Below are 16,134 nucleotides of genomic sequence, written 5' to 3'. Positions count from 1 at the left end.
GTTTGCCTACAAAACCACCACTGGCTCTGCACCCATTTACCTAAATTCATTACTTCAGAGTTATGTGCCCTCTAGAAGGTTGCGTTCTGCAAGTGAACGGCTTATTATTGTGCCATCTCAAAGAGGCACAAAATCACTTTCACAGACTTTTTCATTAACTGTTCCCTCCTGGTGGAATGACCTGCCCAACTCAATCCAAGCAGCTGAGTCCTTAGCCATCTTCAAGAAACATCTGTTCCACCTTTATTTGACCCTCTAACTCTAACACTTTCTATTCTATTTTAATTCTACTTTATCTATATTTATCTTCTTTTTCATTTTTTTTATTTTAATTTTTATTTAAAAAAACAACAAAAAACAAACAAACATTTAACATCTGCTAAATGACTAAATGTAAATGTAAATATATATACATAGATGCCTCATTAGCGACTGTTTCTATGGGCCGCTATACGTAAGCCATCCGCCATATTGTAATGGTCAACTTGACATCATTCACCATAGTAATCACTGAATATTCAATCCACCCAATCCAGCACAGAACGACTCAATGGCTCTGTGAGAACCTACAGAATGGTGAATGACGTCAAATTGACCGTTCCAAGATGGCGGCCGCATCTACGTGCCTGCCTGGAGCCGTCAAATGGGGTATCTATACATATCTATGGTTACTAGTATGTTACTAGCACAATTCTAGCATGATTAGCAAGTTACTAGCATGATTAGCATGTTACTAGCATGTTGCTAGCATGACTAGCAAGTTACTAGCATGATTCTAGCATGATTAACATTACTAGCATGTTGCTGGCATGATTAGCAAGCTACTAACATGTCACTAGCATGTTTCTAGCGTGATTAGCATGTCACTAGCATGTTGCTAGCATGCTTAGCAAGTTACTAGCATGTTGCTAGCATGATTAACCTGTTGCTAGCATGTGTCTAGCATGATTAGCATGTTGCTATCATGTTGCTAACAGATAGATAGATAGATAGATAGATAGATAGATAGATAGATAGATAGATAGATAGATGATAAGAAATATTAGATAGATAAGTTTGAATGAGTTTAAATGGCTTAGAAATAGTACATAGAATGGAAGTCTGATGGACCTTTTTCACATTTCCGGGTTTCTCTGCAGCGGAAGTCGTCATAGTTGGGTTAACTTGAAGAGCAGTGATAGATAAGTTTGAATGAGTTTAAATGGCTTAGAAATAGTACATAGAATGGAAGTCTGATGGACCTTTTTCACATTTCCGGGTTTCTCTGCAGCGGAAGTCGTCATAGTTGGGTTAACTTGAATAGCAGTGAATGGGAGAGTACCACAAATATATTTTTTGCATTCCCATTTGCTCAAATAGCAAAATAACAACTTTTCATGAATTTCAATAAAAGGAAAAAAATTGAGAGAACTGTTAACGGTTGTCAGAAGAGAGAACGATGTCAAATTTACCGTCCCTCCCATAGACGCTGCATTAGAAACACCCTCGCATTAGCGTTAACTGTTTTTTTGTAATTTGATGCAAAGGTGATATAATACAAAGAACAGTGTTATAAATGTAGATACATTTAAAAAAAAATACAAATATGAAAAACTTTCGAGGATTTATGATGCTGATGACCATTAAACGCGTCATCACAGTCTTGTGAAAAGGGTCCATTGAGTATAATGGGCTTCAGTGTGTTTAGATTAAAATTTTGACAGTTTGAATAGTCTTGGCTCATCTGAACATTCTGTCAATGTAAGTCTATGAGATTTTTATGATTTTTAATCTTCATTTTTATGAAAACTGTAAGTCGTATCAGTTAGAAAAGATATAGCACACTAAGTGAGATCAGTCTGAAAAGCTGGGCTGAGTTTGGAGTTTGTAGAGTTAAAGCTCTAGGAGAAATCAGAGTCAGAAATTTTAGTATTTCAGTAAGTTGGCTTTCTCAAGCCAACTTAATTACTTAAAAAAAGAATGTGCTTTAAAATAAAATTAAGTGCAAATTTTTTTTTTCATGACTAGAAAAGTCATGCAAATTTATTCATAATAAAAATAAATATAAATGTCTTTATTGTCACTTTTGATCACTTTAGTGTATCCTAGCTAAATCAAAGTATTAATTTCTTAAAAAATATTTTGAATGGTAGTGTATATACATGTAAAGTCTGGGTTGGATTATTAATGTCCATGGGAACAGCTGATATATTTTCCCATGTCTACAATCCAATGCTGAGAAAAATGCAGCCTTTTATTTATCATAGCATTGGATGCTTTGAGGCCTTGAACCAAAATCTAATTTTAGATAAAAGCAACCCTAAGTGAACAAATAACCTCTAAAGTCTTGTTTTTCCACACATTTAATAAGCATTTTCTTATTCAGCGCCAACAGGCTGTGTATGAAAAATTATTTTCCTCCAGCTAAATTAACCCAATTAAAGGTATAATTAGAGATAGCTGATTTCGCAGACAGACTTAATTACACCCAGAACAGCTAAATATAAACCTCATTTATAACTCTCACTTATTTTGACCCCTGAGTCTGAACACTTACAGAAGTCGCAAACACTTACACATTCACAATGTTCACATTCTCCAAACAGATGAATCAAAAATTGAATTGTTTTGTATGACATGGCTCCCAATATGTCACTATCAAGCATACACAAGCAGACACAGTTTAAGAAAACACATGACACCAACGATCAATCATGGTGGAGGTCAAGTGAACCATTAATTCTCCACTGTAGCAGAATATACATTTGTGGCAATTCATCCATGAACCACAACTAAAGTGTAGCTGGGTCATGCAGAAAGAAAGAAAAAAGCAATTGCACATCAGTAGTATCTAAAGTGATTCAGTGCTTCTTTATGTTCCAGTCAGCACAGCTAAATGTGGTTTAGCTGGTTATTGTGTATGAGGCAATAATATTTTCATACAGGGAATGTGGGTTTTATTTAACTTAATTATTATTTGACAGTCTTCATTGAATAAAATCAGCTGAAGTATATGCTATACTGACTCAGGTTCACTTTATCTAACATTATGTCATGTCTAAAGGTTTGAAATATCAACTGAAAATTAAACTCAATGAAAGACAAAATCAGGGTGCATATAACTTTTCATAGGTTGTTTCTTTACTATCTATAGTAATTTTTTGAAAACTTGAGATCATGTATTACAGTGAAAATTGTGATTATTAAAATAAGATATGTGTCCTATTGCTATAATTCCAGATATTATTATAAAAAATTATGAAAACACATTTGCAACATGTATTAAATAATCGTGCAATAACAGGATTTTCTACGTACATCATTTTTATAAAATTGTATACAATTTAAAATAACTGCTTTGTTTTTTTTATTCATTTTAAAATGTAATTTATTTCTGTGATGCAAAGCTGAATGTTTAGCAGCCATTAGTCCAATCTTTAGTGTCACACGATCCTTTAGAATCGTTCTAATATGCTAATATATGCTAATTCTAATATATTTTTATAGAACTTCTGATCCATTTAATAAAAGCATTAATTTCTTTCCAAAAAAAAAATCAGTAAAAACCACTTTACTAGAAGCCTTTAAACATAATGCATCATAAAAGTATTATAACAGTAGTATATAATGCATTAATTATGCCTTAATGCACCTTATAATGCATTGTATGATCTCATAAATAATTGTAACCACAGTTATAATACTTATCCATTTATTTTTACACCTTTAGAAAGTATAATGCATTAAAACACATCACAAACAACCCATTTCAGATATAACAAAGAATCTGATGCATAATGCACTTTAATTTTGGTTACAATTATTTATGAAAAGATATAATGAATTACAACATACACTATGAATACCTTTATAATGCATTATACATACAGTAAAGTCTTACTGATAAACTAGTGAACAGTAGTGTAGATATACAGTATTTGAGAATGAAGAGTGTGTATGTGTGATAGCATACCAGCCTCTGGCATGCGGACCATAGTGCTGGCGATCTGTCCCTCCCCATCACTGGTGAAGGCGGAGACTTCAAACACGTAGGGAGTGTAGGGGCGGAGCTCATCAATCTTCACACTAATTGGAACACTCCAGATGACGGCGGGAGGTACGGCTGAGAGCGTAGCAGTGGGCAACACAGCAGAGGTCAACTGGGAAGACTCAGACGGGCTTGGAGTTCCACGAGATAAGATGTCTGCTGCATCCTAGAAGACACATGCATGCACATAAACACTCCGAAACTAATTGTAAAGATTGGTAGATCGATGCATATACCACTGCGATTTGAATTTGGCTCAGCTGTCCTGTATCACTTCAAATATTCATTAATGCAAGTACAAACGTACGTTGCAGTGAGGCAGGGCTCCGTTCATGATGTCCTCAGCGTTGAGCTCCAGCATACGGACGGTCTGGCCTGTTCGAGCATGTTTGACTTTTACTGCAAACTTAGTGATGAGACCATTAATGCGTACGGGGAGAAACCATGTCACTAACACTGACGTGTGATCCTCAGCAAACGCTGTGAGGTTTGACACCAGACCAGGGGCTGCGAGATTGATCAGAACACATACACACACACTAATCATACAATGTATTTTCATACAATACATACATCCCCACTTACAGCAGGCATCACTTTTAGGCAACATATGCAGAAAATCTTTGCTAACATATACCCTACCATTCAGAAATTTGGGGTCGGTAAGATTTTTGAATGTTTTTGAATGTCTCTAATGCTCACCAAGGCTGCATTTATTTAATCAGACATACAGTAAAAACAGTAATATTGTGAAATATTATTACAATTTAATAAAGTTTTTTTAGTAATTTATTCATGTGATCAAAGCTGAATTTTCAGCATCGTTACTCCAGTTTTTAGTGTCACATGATCCTTCAGAAATTCTAATACGATGATTTGCTGCTCAAGAAGCATTTCTTATTATCACTGTTGAAAACAGTTGCTTAATATTTTTGTGACAAATACCACAATTCATCGTGGTGAGTTCAGAGAATATTTTTATGAGGATTACATCAAAATTGAGGGAAATGTCAATTATAAAATATATTTAATTTTTTACTAAAAATGTTCCATTTAATTCAAATGTACAATTTCACCCAAAACTGGTGAGTTTTGTGTATTTCTGTGGTTATTAGCGTATCAAAATGCGCTTCATAGGAAGAGTGCTATTCATGTTTTACACATGAGTGAGTGACCATTAACAAAGTTGCTGTCCATGAAGAGCATTTTCAATCAGTTACTCAAGATGCTGCCTTTGAAGACAGCAAAGAGGCTCACTAGGACTTCTTGCTTAATATTTTTGTGACAAATACCACAATTCATCGTGGTGAGTTCAGAGAATATTTTTATGAGGATTACATCAAAATTGAGGGAAATGTCAATTATAAAATATATTTAATTTTTTACTAAAAATGTTCCATTTAATTCAAATGTACAATTTCACCCAAAACTGGTGAGTTTTGTGTATTTCTGTGGTTATTAGCATATCAAAATGCGCTTCATAGGAAGAGTGCTATTCATGTTTTACACATGAGTGAGTGACCATTAACAAAGTTGCTGTCCATGAAGAGCATTTTCAATCAGTTACTCAAGATGCTGCCTTTGAAGACAGCAAAGAGGCTCACTAGGACTTTGCAAAAAGCTTATGTTAAATATATAGATATTGCTTACGGGCCTCTGCAGTTTTGTAGTACAGAGACTGGCTAAAAGGTCCAATTCCTGCTTTGTTTACTGCTGCAACCTGTAGAGAAAAGACAGAAGAAAAGCTTTTAAAAAGCAATATACTGTAGCCAAACGCACGCAGCATAAGAGCGTCTGCTTGATTTATCACCATGACTTAGCAGAGGTGGTTATATAAACACTGTGAATGAAGATTCCAATGCAAGATGATCTACTCCAGACAACAGATCCATCAAATACTGTCACATGTACAAACACACGCTCACACAAAAGCTCAGAGAGTCAATTCAGAGTTCACGGTGTACCCAGCCAATGAATTCACGAGACAAATGAGGGAAAACAGAGATCCCTCGTGGATCCAGAGTTCTCTGTAGGAGATGAATAATTCACAGCTGATAAATTATTGAGTGGGATCAATGGAATAGAGGCCACTGGCAACTTTCCCGTGGACAGTTAATCCAGTAGTGTCTGCTGAACGCTGGACCTTCCCTACAGAGTTAAAAAGCATTTTCAGAAAAGTTTTTACTGGCTGCTGTTTCATTAGAGGTGACACAACAATACACCACAATGACCACCGCAAAACACTTAAAAGGGAAATACAGGAGAATCTAACATCTCAGATACACATGGGCTGGATATAATATCAGTAACATATATAAATGCGTTAATTTCCATTCACTTAATAAGGAGCAGGTCATGTTTTTGCCTTTAGAAGAGCTTCGGTTCTTTGGGCAATAATGTAGTTCAGCTCTTGAACTGTGTGATATTGCACCATTCCTCAATAAGAAGCCTGGAGTTCTTTAGAGTTGGAAAGAAATCGGAAATCTCTAGAATTTTTCACTGGGAGTCTTTAAGAAGCGCATTTCTCATGACGTCACATCTGAATTTGTTAATAGTGTGTACTAGGACACATCTGCCCTGTAATATGAGCATATTATGAGAAAACCCATGTTCACTCAGTCTGGGTTTTGTGCTCTTCATAGCAGGTTACAAGTATTCAATGAGGCAGACCTGCCATGATTAAAAGCACATTTTGAGGATGCTTTTTTGTGGCATTTTTAAACTATCCACCGAAGTATCTTTTCACTTCAAGTGTTTCAACCTCAAGTGTTTTTCTCCTTGAGCAAAACTATCCTTATTACAACCATGCTCGCTGACATTATCATTTTATTACTTTATAGCTTTTGTGCATTTGTAGTTCTGTTGTTTTAAATATACACTACCATTCAAAAACTTGGGGTCAGTTAATTAATTACATTAATCGTTTTTTTGCAAGAAATATATACTTTTATTCAGCAAGGATGCATTATATCGATCAGAAGTGACAGTAAAGACCTTTATAATGTTACAGAGGATTTATATTATATACAAAAATGCTTTTCTTTAGAACTTCCCATTCATCAAAGAATCCTGCTCAGTCTGGGTTTTGTGCTCTTCATAGCAGGTTACAAGTATTCAATGAGGCAGACCTGCCATGATTAAAAGCACATTTTGAGGATGCTTTTTTGTGGCATTTTTAAACTATCCACCGAAGTATCTTTTCACTTCAAGTGTTTCAACCTCAAGTGTTTTTCTCCTTGAGCAAAACTATCCTTATTACAACCATGCTCGCTGACATTATCATTTTATTACTTTATAGCTTTTGTGCATTTGTAGTTCTGTTGTTTTAAATATACACTACCATTCAAAAACTTGGGGTCAGTTAATTAATTACATTAAATGTTTTTTTGCAAGAAATATATACTTTTATTCAGCAAGGATGCATTATATCGATCAGAAGTGACAGTAAAGACCTTTATAATGTTACAGAGGATTTATATTATATACAAAAATGCTTTTCTTTTGAACTTCCCATTCATCAAAGAATCCTGAAAAAAACACAGTTTCCACAAAAATATTAGGCCACACAACTGTTTTTAACGTTGATAATTATAAGAAATGTTTCTTGAGCAGTAAATCAGCCTATTAGAATGATTCCTGAAAGATCATGTGACACTGAAGACTGAAAATTCAGCTTTGCCATCACAGGAATAAATTACATATTCAAATATATTCAAATAAAAAACAATTCTTTGAAATTGTTATCGTATTTCACAATATTACTGTTTTTACTGTACTTTTGATCAAATAAACACAGACTTGCTGAGCATATGAGACTTCTTTCAAAAACATTACAAAAATCTTAATTCCAATTTTTCAAACGGTAATTCATAATAGTTCCAATGTAATATGATGCAGCTTTGCGAAAGTTATTATACTTTAGGTCCTTTTCACGTTTTCCTAAAAACATTTCCATAAAAACATATTGTAGTCAAATGTGTTATGCACACCCTCTAGGAAGCTTGATATTCTGTTCCTATGATATCTGAAAATCTATGCTGTGGGCACAGATTTGTGTACATAAAAACTTATGTATTTTTTTAGCTTTTCTCTCATTTTTGCTATCAAATAAACAACTGAAATGTGTGAAGCCTCAAGCGTGCACCTTGATGTTGTATGTAGCTCCAGGGGTGAGTGTATTCAGCAGGGTTTCTGGGATATCCAGGCTCTTGGTGACCTCAGTGAAGGTAGGGTCGGGATATGGACACATTTCCTTGTATCTGATGACAAATGAGTGAATTGAGGGGTCGAGAGGCACTGGCATCCGCCAGGACAGCAGGATCCCATTGGAACCGACCCGCTCACCTTCTGGCTTAGAGGGGGCCGCAGGTACTGCATACACATAGATAAAACACAAATAATTAATTAATTTAAGCATTTTTTTAATGCATTCAGTATGTTATCCTACTTGACTATGTCAGCTCTATTGAATACTTAAATCTAATTGCTTAATTACAGCAATTATTTTCTGTAGTTTTACACACAATTCATTTGAATTCATTGTCACTTCTTGCATTTATTATATTGCCATTCTTCTGCAATGAAGCAGAACGGATATTGTTGCTCTGACCTAGATTTAGTATCATCCAGGTCATTATCAAATTTAGAGGTCTTTCAGAAGGCGTTTGGCTTGCTAACAGCTCTCCGTTGTTGTGGAGGTGTTAGCCATTGAGGAGAAGAACAATATAAAGCCACCAGAAAGCGTGACCCGACCATGCCATTCTCAGAGAGACGGGCAAACAGCACCCTGGGAATCTGATACCGACCTATCAAAGCCTGCTAACTGGAATCAGCATCAATTATGCAAACATAAATATACACACACACACACACATTTCAAATGGAACAAAATGCATTTGGATTCATGTACAACATCTCAAAGGGTTTCGTCTTTCAATTTTCGTCACTGGTTCTATGCTTGCAAAACAATACAGTAGTACAGAGATGATATCAGATGGTGCTTTTATGTATACAGTAGCAGTACTGCATGATTGTTGTATTCATGTACCATGGTATTTGCATGGTACTGAAAAGAAAACTATTATAGCATAACATTTTCTAGAACTTTTAATATCCATGGAATCTTTCGATTGCTCTTTATAGTGGAAAAAACATTCTTTAGATTATTCGAATGTTCTTCACACTAAGAAAAAATGGTTCTTTTTAGAACTGCTCACTGAAAGGTGATTTGGGGACCGTAATGGTTCTTCTATGGCAACACTGTGAAAACCCCCTTTTGGAGCCTTTATTTTAAAGAGTGTTGTATGTGTACAACATAAGCAAAAACCGCTAAAAATCTCAGGAGGAAGTCTAGAGGAATATATATCAGGGAATAGTGGTTTAAGAACGGAACACACAGACTTACAGGATTCAGTAGTGGTGACGAGTATTCGGCTGACAGGTGAGCTGAACCCTGACGAGGCCACCGCATTGACCGTCACAGTGTATGATGTTCCAGAGGTTACATTGGACACTTGAGCCTAACACATAGAATATACACAATACATATACAAGTTACACATCTACAACCAACATAACATGGTGACAGATACGAAACATTTTAAAAGGCATAATTCCATACATTTTTCTATAACAACTTTATATGTGACCCTGGACTACAAAACCAGTCATAAGGGTAAATTTTTAAAAATTGAGATTTATACATCATATGAAAGCTGAATAAATAAGCTTTCCATTGATGTATGTTTTGTTAGGATAGGACAATATTAGGAAATCTGGAATCTGAGGGTGCAAAAAAACTAAATATTGAGAAAATCGACTTTAAAGTTGTCCAAATGAAGTTCTTAGCAATGCATATTACTAATCAAAAATTAAGTTTTGATATATTTATGGTAGAAAATGTACAAAATATCTTCATGGAACATGATTTTTACTTCATATCCTAATGATTTTTGGCATTAAAAAAAATCGATAATTTTGACCCATACAATGTTTTTTTGGCTATTGCTAAAAATATACCCAAGCGACTTAAGACTGCTTTTGTGGTCCAGGGTCACATATATTAGATCATAGGAAATGGCACTGTATTGGTTTGCAGATATTTTGTTAAATATTTAAATCTGTCACATTTTGAAGTGATAATGACAACATCTTAGAAGATTCATTGGTGTTAATGCTTCATTTGTGAAAAAAGTCTGATTAGCAATAATGTACAAATGTTAATAAATATTTACAATAAACTTTTATGATAGGATATATTAAATCTATAAAAAATTAATAGGTGACATCTCAAACATTGATTACAATATTCCATTTTAACTCTAAAAGCAATTCTAAATGGCACACAACTCTGCTAATCTTAAGTATTTCATTTGGTATTTGTATTTATATGCATGTCATGTAACACAAACCCCATGCCAAACAAATATGCAATTGACCTGCATAATGATAAAATCTTATGTTTTGTTGTTATGTGTTTTGTTGAAGGTGTTGTTTTGCACCTTAAAGTTCAGGGTTTTAAAAAAATGGTTGTTTTCAAGAAAAAAAAAGCTTATTTTGACTTATTGTTATTGAATGGAGTAGAATTTTTCAAATATAGTCAGTAAAGGCTCATTTTCAGTGCATGACAAAGCTTGCTAAGTCATGTCCCTTCTGAGAAGGCCAAAGCATAATATACGCTACAATAAACCTCAGGTAAAATCAAAATGTCAGCACAAGATAATCAGCAAACCACAAATTGAATGTGATCAGATATATGAATGTGATTCAAAGAGCACTGGCTATGCCTAACTGAAGACAATGACTCACATTAATCAAACACGTCGCAATATTCCCTCAAAATACCATCATGCATCAAACTGCCTTCAAAAACATCTAGATACCATTAATAATACAAGCACCTCAGACACTCCCACAGACACACTTTTTGCAAACAAATCTTCTGGAGTTAGCATGCACTTCAAATGATATGGAGTATTGGCAATAGTTTCATCAGAAATCATTTGTTCATAAATATCATAGAACAAAAGCATCTCTTGACGTTTTCTGTCACATGTTCACAAACGCAAGGTTGGTTGAGTAATGCAACAGCGGCAGGCTAAATTACCGTACGTGATGTCACACCACTTGTTCCAGAAAGACAATAGTCTTTTAAGATCTGAGTATAAAATAGCCTGACAACACCAGTAAAACAAGATAAGACTGAAAAACCTAATTCATGCATACATGCATTACATAACCAGTATATATGCATAAGCCATACTTCTATGAATTTCACTGCAAAATATCAACCATATAAACCAAGTTTATACCGAGACAGATACCAAGAGCTTTTCTCAAAACTAAATTTCTGGACCATTTTTCAATTTAACGAGCTGGTCCCAAGATCTCAAAGAAAGTTACTGTCAAGTTCACACAGGTGTACCGTAAATGGAAAATAATGTCGAAAATTTGCATAAAGCATCTAAATTTAAAAAGAAATTTTGATTGGTGATGGTAACGTTTATGAATGCCCTACAAATGAATACCTCAGAGAATAAAATGTCAAATGGCAATGCTTTCCAAACACACAGTCCTGCACAAACCAGTCAATGCACAGTGATATTTATCACACACTCAAGTCTTTGTTTGTGTGCCAGTATTGTCGTGTTCCTTCATTCTAAGAAACGCAAGCCAGTTCAAAAATTCCTCTAAGGTCGTGTGGCGTCTCACCATCTCACCAGCTCACACCTGTGTCTCTAACAGAACACAGTCTGTGTGTTTTAGGGGAATAAATCAGTCTCGCAGGGTTGCAGAAAATTACAAAATTGTCACCCTTTAAGTTCCCGAGTTGAAATTTTCATTTGAAATCATTTTATGTAGTTGAAATTTATTTGAATTTCATTTGAAACACCCAGGTAGATGTTCAACTGGAATTTCAATAAGAATGACAGGAAGATGAATTTATTTACAGAATTGCAATTCAAAGTATAATATAAAAAAATATATATAATAATAATAAAATAAAATGCTCCATTTTAAAGACTTTGGGGTAAATTACATTCTGGGAAATGAGTCTCTTTTTTATGTTAGTATAAGTTCAATTTAGTAAATATAATCAAATATACATAAAAAAGTCTACAGGTGGCATTTGATTGATTACAACCATCCATTTTAATTTATTTCTTTAAACATTTCTGTTTGCTACACTGGAAAACAGAGTAGGATTTACTTTGAAACAAATTTAACTCAAAAATGCTAGTACATTTTACAAATAATAACAAAGAAATGGCAAGTAACACAGTGAATTAAATGTGAAATTCTAAGGTTAGAATAGCTAAAATAGCATTTTCTTGTAAAATGTACTCCAATAATCATTGTTTTATTTAATATTTTTTTACAACATACATCATCTCAAATTCAGTTTCAATACAATTCTGAATTGAATCTCAGAATTGTATTGAAATTAAATATGAAATGATGTTGTAAAAAAATTTTTTTTTGAAGTAAATAAATAATTCAATTTCAATACAATTGTGAATGGCACAACTTGACTATTTAATTTGGTCCATGGTTAAAAAGCTTGTGTGATGCATGTCATGTAATGCAAAACCCATGCAATGCAAATATGCAATTAAAGCCTACCTGAATGTTACAGAGGCCCGCGTACAGGATAACCAGCAGGGGCAGACAGGATGGCATGATGGCCCCTCACTAAAGAGAGAGCTGCTGGATGGGTGAACGGGCTAACTAACCGGTGGTATGTGAGTGATCAGAAACAAACTAGTCCCTCCACCACTGTTAAACCTATCATTAATGGTCTTCTCTCTCTCTTTCACTCTCTCCCTTGTTCTCCAACCTTCCTCCACACACTCCGCCCAGCTGACACAGATACTCTTCTACCTGACACCTGGCATATGGCTGCGGGAGAGCAGTGACTCAGGGTGTGTTTGAGTGTGAGTGTGTACCTGCACTCCGCTATCTTCTGTGGTGGTGATGTTGATATTGCCGTGGTCAGGATGCAGTTGGACCATGTAGTTCTTATCACATCCAGGTGATGCCAACCAGTGGAGTGAGAAAGCACGAGGTGACACGCTTATCACTCGCAACCCCTCAGGACTGGCAGGGACTGAAACACACAGATTTTGGTTTTTCACTATAAACAAAAACATGCAAATGCATGCAGACAGTATAATTTATAGGCAGACATTTGCTAAAAATATAATTCAGTTCAGTACAAATTAAAGTTAGTTCAGTTCGGTTCAGTTTCACTCAATCACTCAACCAAACATTATTCATATTGCACCTTTTAAACAAATTTAATGCAGTTCAAAGTGCTTTACAAGTGTAAACAAGCAAGTGACACACAATACAAGCAATGCAAATGACACTAAACCAGATTAAAATGAAACAGTAAAAATGTTAGAATAGAACAAAATAAAAACGATCAACAATGAAATGTTGATAATATGCAAAAGTAATTAGAAAATTGTTAATTAACTGTTAAATTTGATTCATTTCAGTTGGGTTCAATTCAATTTGATTCAGCTCAGATTAGTCTCAGTTCAATTCAATGCAGTTGAACCAAACCAAACTTAACCAATTAACTGAATAATTCATTTCAGTTAAGTGCAGTTCAATTCAGTGTTATTATCGTTAAGTAAAACTAAAACTATTTAAAAAAAAAACATTTTCGTTATTTTAAATACAATATATAAACCCTTAAACGTATTTTATTTAAGCTTTTTTTCTCATTTTCATTTAGTTTAAAACAACTAAAACTAAATAAACTAAAAAAAGACAATAAAATAGGTAAACTTTCACAAAAATGTAAGTGAAAACTAAAAAAAAAAAAATCTAATTAAAAATATGAACACAACTATAATAGTATATCAATTATACTAAAATAACCCTGGTTCAATTTACTGAATTTAAATTTCATTTACAGTTAAGGTTCAGTTTGGTGCAATACAGTTCAGTTCAGTTAAATTCAATTAGGCTTTGTTCAATTCAATGCAATGAGAATCAGTTCTGTGCAATTCAGTTTGGTTCAATGCTTGGTTCAATGCAAGCGTTAATTGACAATACAAACGGTCTTAAAACAGTTTCACAGGAACTAGTACCTTCAGTTGTGCAAAGTGTATTGTGGGTAACAGTCAAACCTGTACGTATGGTGATTGTGGCGGCGGTTCCACTGATGTTGTTTCTGAAGCGTTGAACAGTGATGTTGTAGGAGCATCCGTTCCACAGGCTGCTGACAGTGACCTCCTGCGAGTGTGGACTCACATCTAATGTCCAGATATGAGAGATGTTACTGACCGCCATTCTATAAAAATCAAAATGACCAGTGGCTGGTTTCCATGACACTGTGGCCGACGTCCCATTGACGTGAGACACAGAGAGTGAACATACACCTGCTGGCCCTGGAATAAAAAAATTAGTTTAGAAAAACATCAAGCATGACCTTAATTGTTAATATGTGTTTTATCTGTATTTCTAAATGATACCAAAAGTAGAAAGCATCACTAAGAACAGAATCAAGGGCCACTGCTTCAGACATATTGACTGGGAGATTCTTACTAGTAGAGATGTTTTGGGATGTGGTCTGGCTGAAATCTGACCCCAGGAAGGACTGGATCTCAAACCTGTAATCACTTCCTGGGGTCAGGTCATGAATCTTGACACTGTTGCCATGAAGATCAACCTGGTGCTGCAGAGGGAGGTCACCCGCAAAGCCATATTGAAGCTAAAGAGGATTGAATGAGAAGAAAGCAATAGAAATAAAATAAGCAAGAATGCATTTAATTGACCAGAAGTGACAGCAAAGTATAAAAAATACTGTTTTGAATTTTCTATTCATCAAAGAATCCGGAAATAAAGTATCATGGTTTGCACAAAAATATGAAGCAGCATGACTGTTTTCAACACTGATAATAATAAGAAATTATTCTTGAGCAGCAAATCAGCATATTAGAATGATTTCTGAAGGATCATGTGACACTGAAGACTGGAGTAATGATGCTGAAAATTCAGCTTTGCATCACAGAAATAAATTATATTTAAAATATATTCAAATAGGAAATAGTTATTTTAAACTGTAATAATATTTCTGTTTTTACTGTATTTTTTGAACAGCTTTGGTGAGCATAAGAGATGGCTTTTTTAAAAAACATGAACAAATCTTACAAACCCCAAACCTTTGAATAGTAGTTTAAATAAAATGACAAACAAATATAAAAAAACAGTGTTAATAGATCAGTCAATAAACATCTGAGATGCTGGCAAGGCCAATCTAAAATAGGGGTGACAATGGAAGTGGGAAGATCATTACCATTGCCCTTGGAATTCGCATTGCACAAAAAGCATCTTTACATCATACACTCAAATACCTTCCTTCTGTTTGTAAGGCATAATGAAGGACTGGCGCTCATGTATTATGAGAAAGGCAGAAACCCGAGCACACGGGGGTGTTGCTAGGCTACATTTCAGCTGAGACGGCCAGTATGAAAGTTTTAACAGGTGTCCAAAGGCCCTGATACTAGTCTAGTCATGCTTACAATACACACAAACGTCTAATAACTCATTCCACATAACCGCTTCAATTCATTTCTATTCAATTGCTAAATCAAGTAAACAAACAAGTAAAAATCTAATGTTAAAATACACTATCATATGCAATGACCAAATGCCTACAGTATGTGGATCTGGATGCTGATTGGATAAATAAAAAGTCACCCTACCCTGTAACCATCCACGTTGCCCGGTGGGTGTGTCCACATCACATACATGCTGCTCACTTCCTGTTCAATGAAAGTGAGGTCGTCAGGAGGTTCTGGAACTGAAGTACAAAAAAAGACCATTTTGAGAACATGTGTGTGTTTACAGCTCTGTTCCAAATTCTAGTGAGCTGCCTACATAGACGGCATTTAAGTCATATCTCAGACTGTTCCAAAATCACACAGAATAATATTAAATAAATAAGATGTCAGGACATTTGTCTTTAACATGGTCCTAAATTAAAACTGTCCATCATCATGTCTCTATATTTTATCTAACGGTCAATTCAAGTAAAACATTGCACATATCTTTCAAAGGGAACCCAATCCCAGAATGCATTGCAATAAGCTTAG

The 16,134-nt window shown here is 34.8% G+C and overlaps 1 protein-coding gene across 1 annotated transcript; it reads right to left on the bottom strand.

Annotated features, from left to right (window-relative positions):
- Nucleotides 1-4,418: 4,418 nt before the first annotated feature.
- On the bottom strand, nucleotides 4,419-14,329 carry LOC107564907 (phosphatidylinositol phosphatase PTPRQ-like; the record flags this gene model as incomplete). The annotated part of the gene is made up of 6 exons (XM_016250078.1): nucleotides 14,167-14,329; nucleotides 12,973-13,133; nucleotides 9,432-9,546; nucleotides 8,172-8,398; nucleotides 5,678-5,747; nucleotides 4,419-4,534 (listed from the first exon to the last, which is right to left on the bottom strand). Coding segments are annotated over exons 1-6 (852 nt in total), but the record flags the coding sequence as incomplete, so codon positions are not given.
- Between the last annotated feature and the right edge of the window lie 1,805 nt (nucleotides 14,330-16,134).

Source organism: Sinocyclocheilus grahami, unplaced genomic scaffold (assembly GCF_001515645.1).
Source record: "Sinocyclocheilus grahami isolate Dianchi unplaced genomic scaffold, SAMN03320097.WGS_v1.1 scaffold970.1, whole genome shotgun sequence".
Lineage (NCBI taxonomy): Eukaryota > Metazoa > Chordata > Actinopteri > Cypriniformes > Cyprinidae > Sinocyclocheilus > Sinocyclocheilus grahami.
This window is presented reverse-complemented; position numbering and strand designations above follow the sequence as displayed.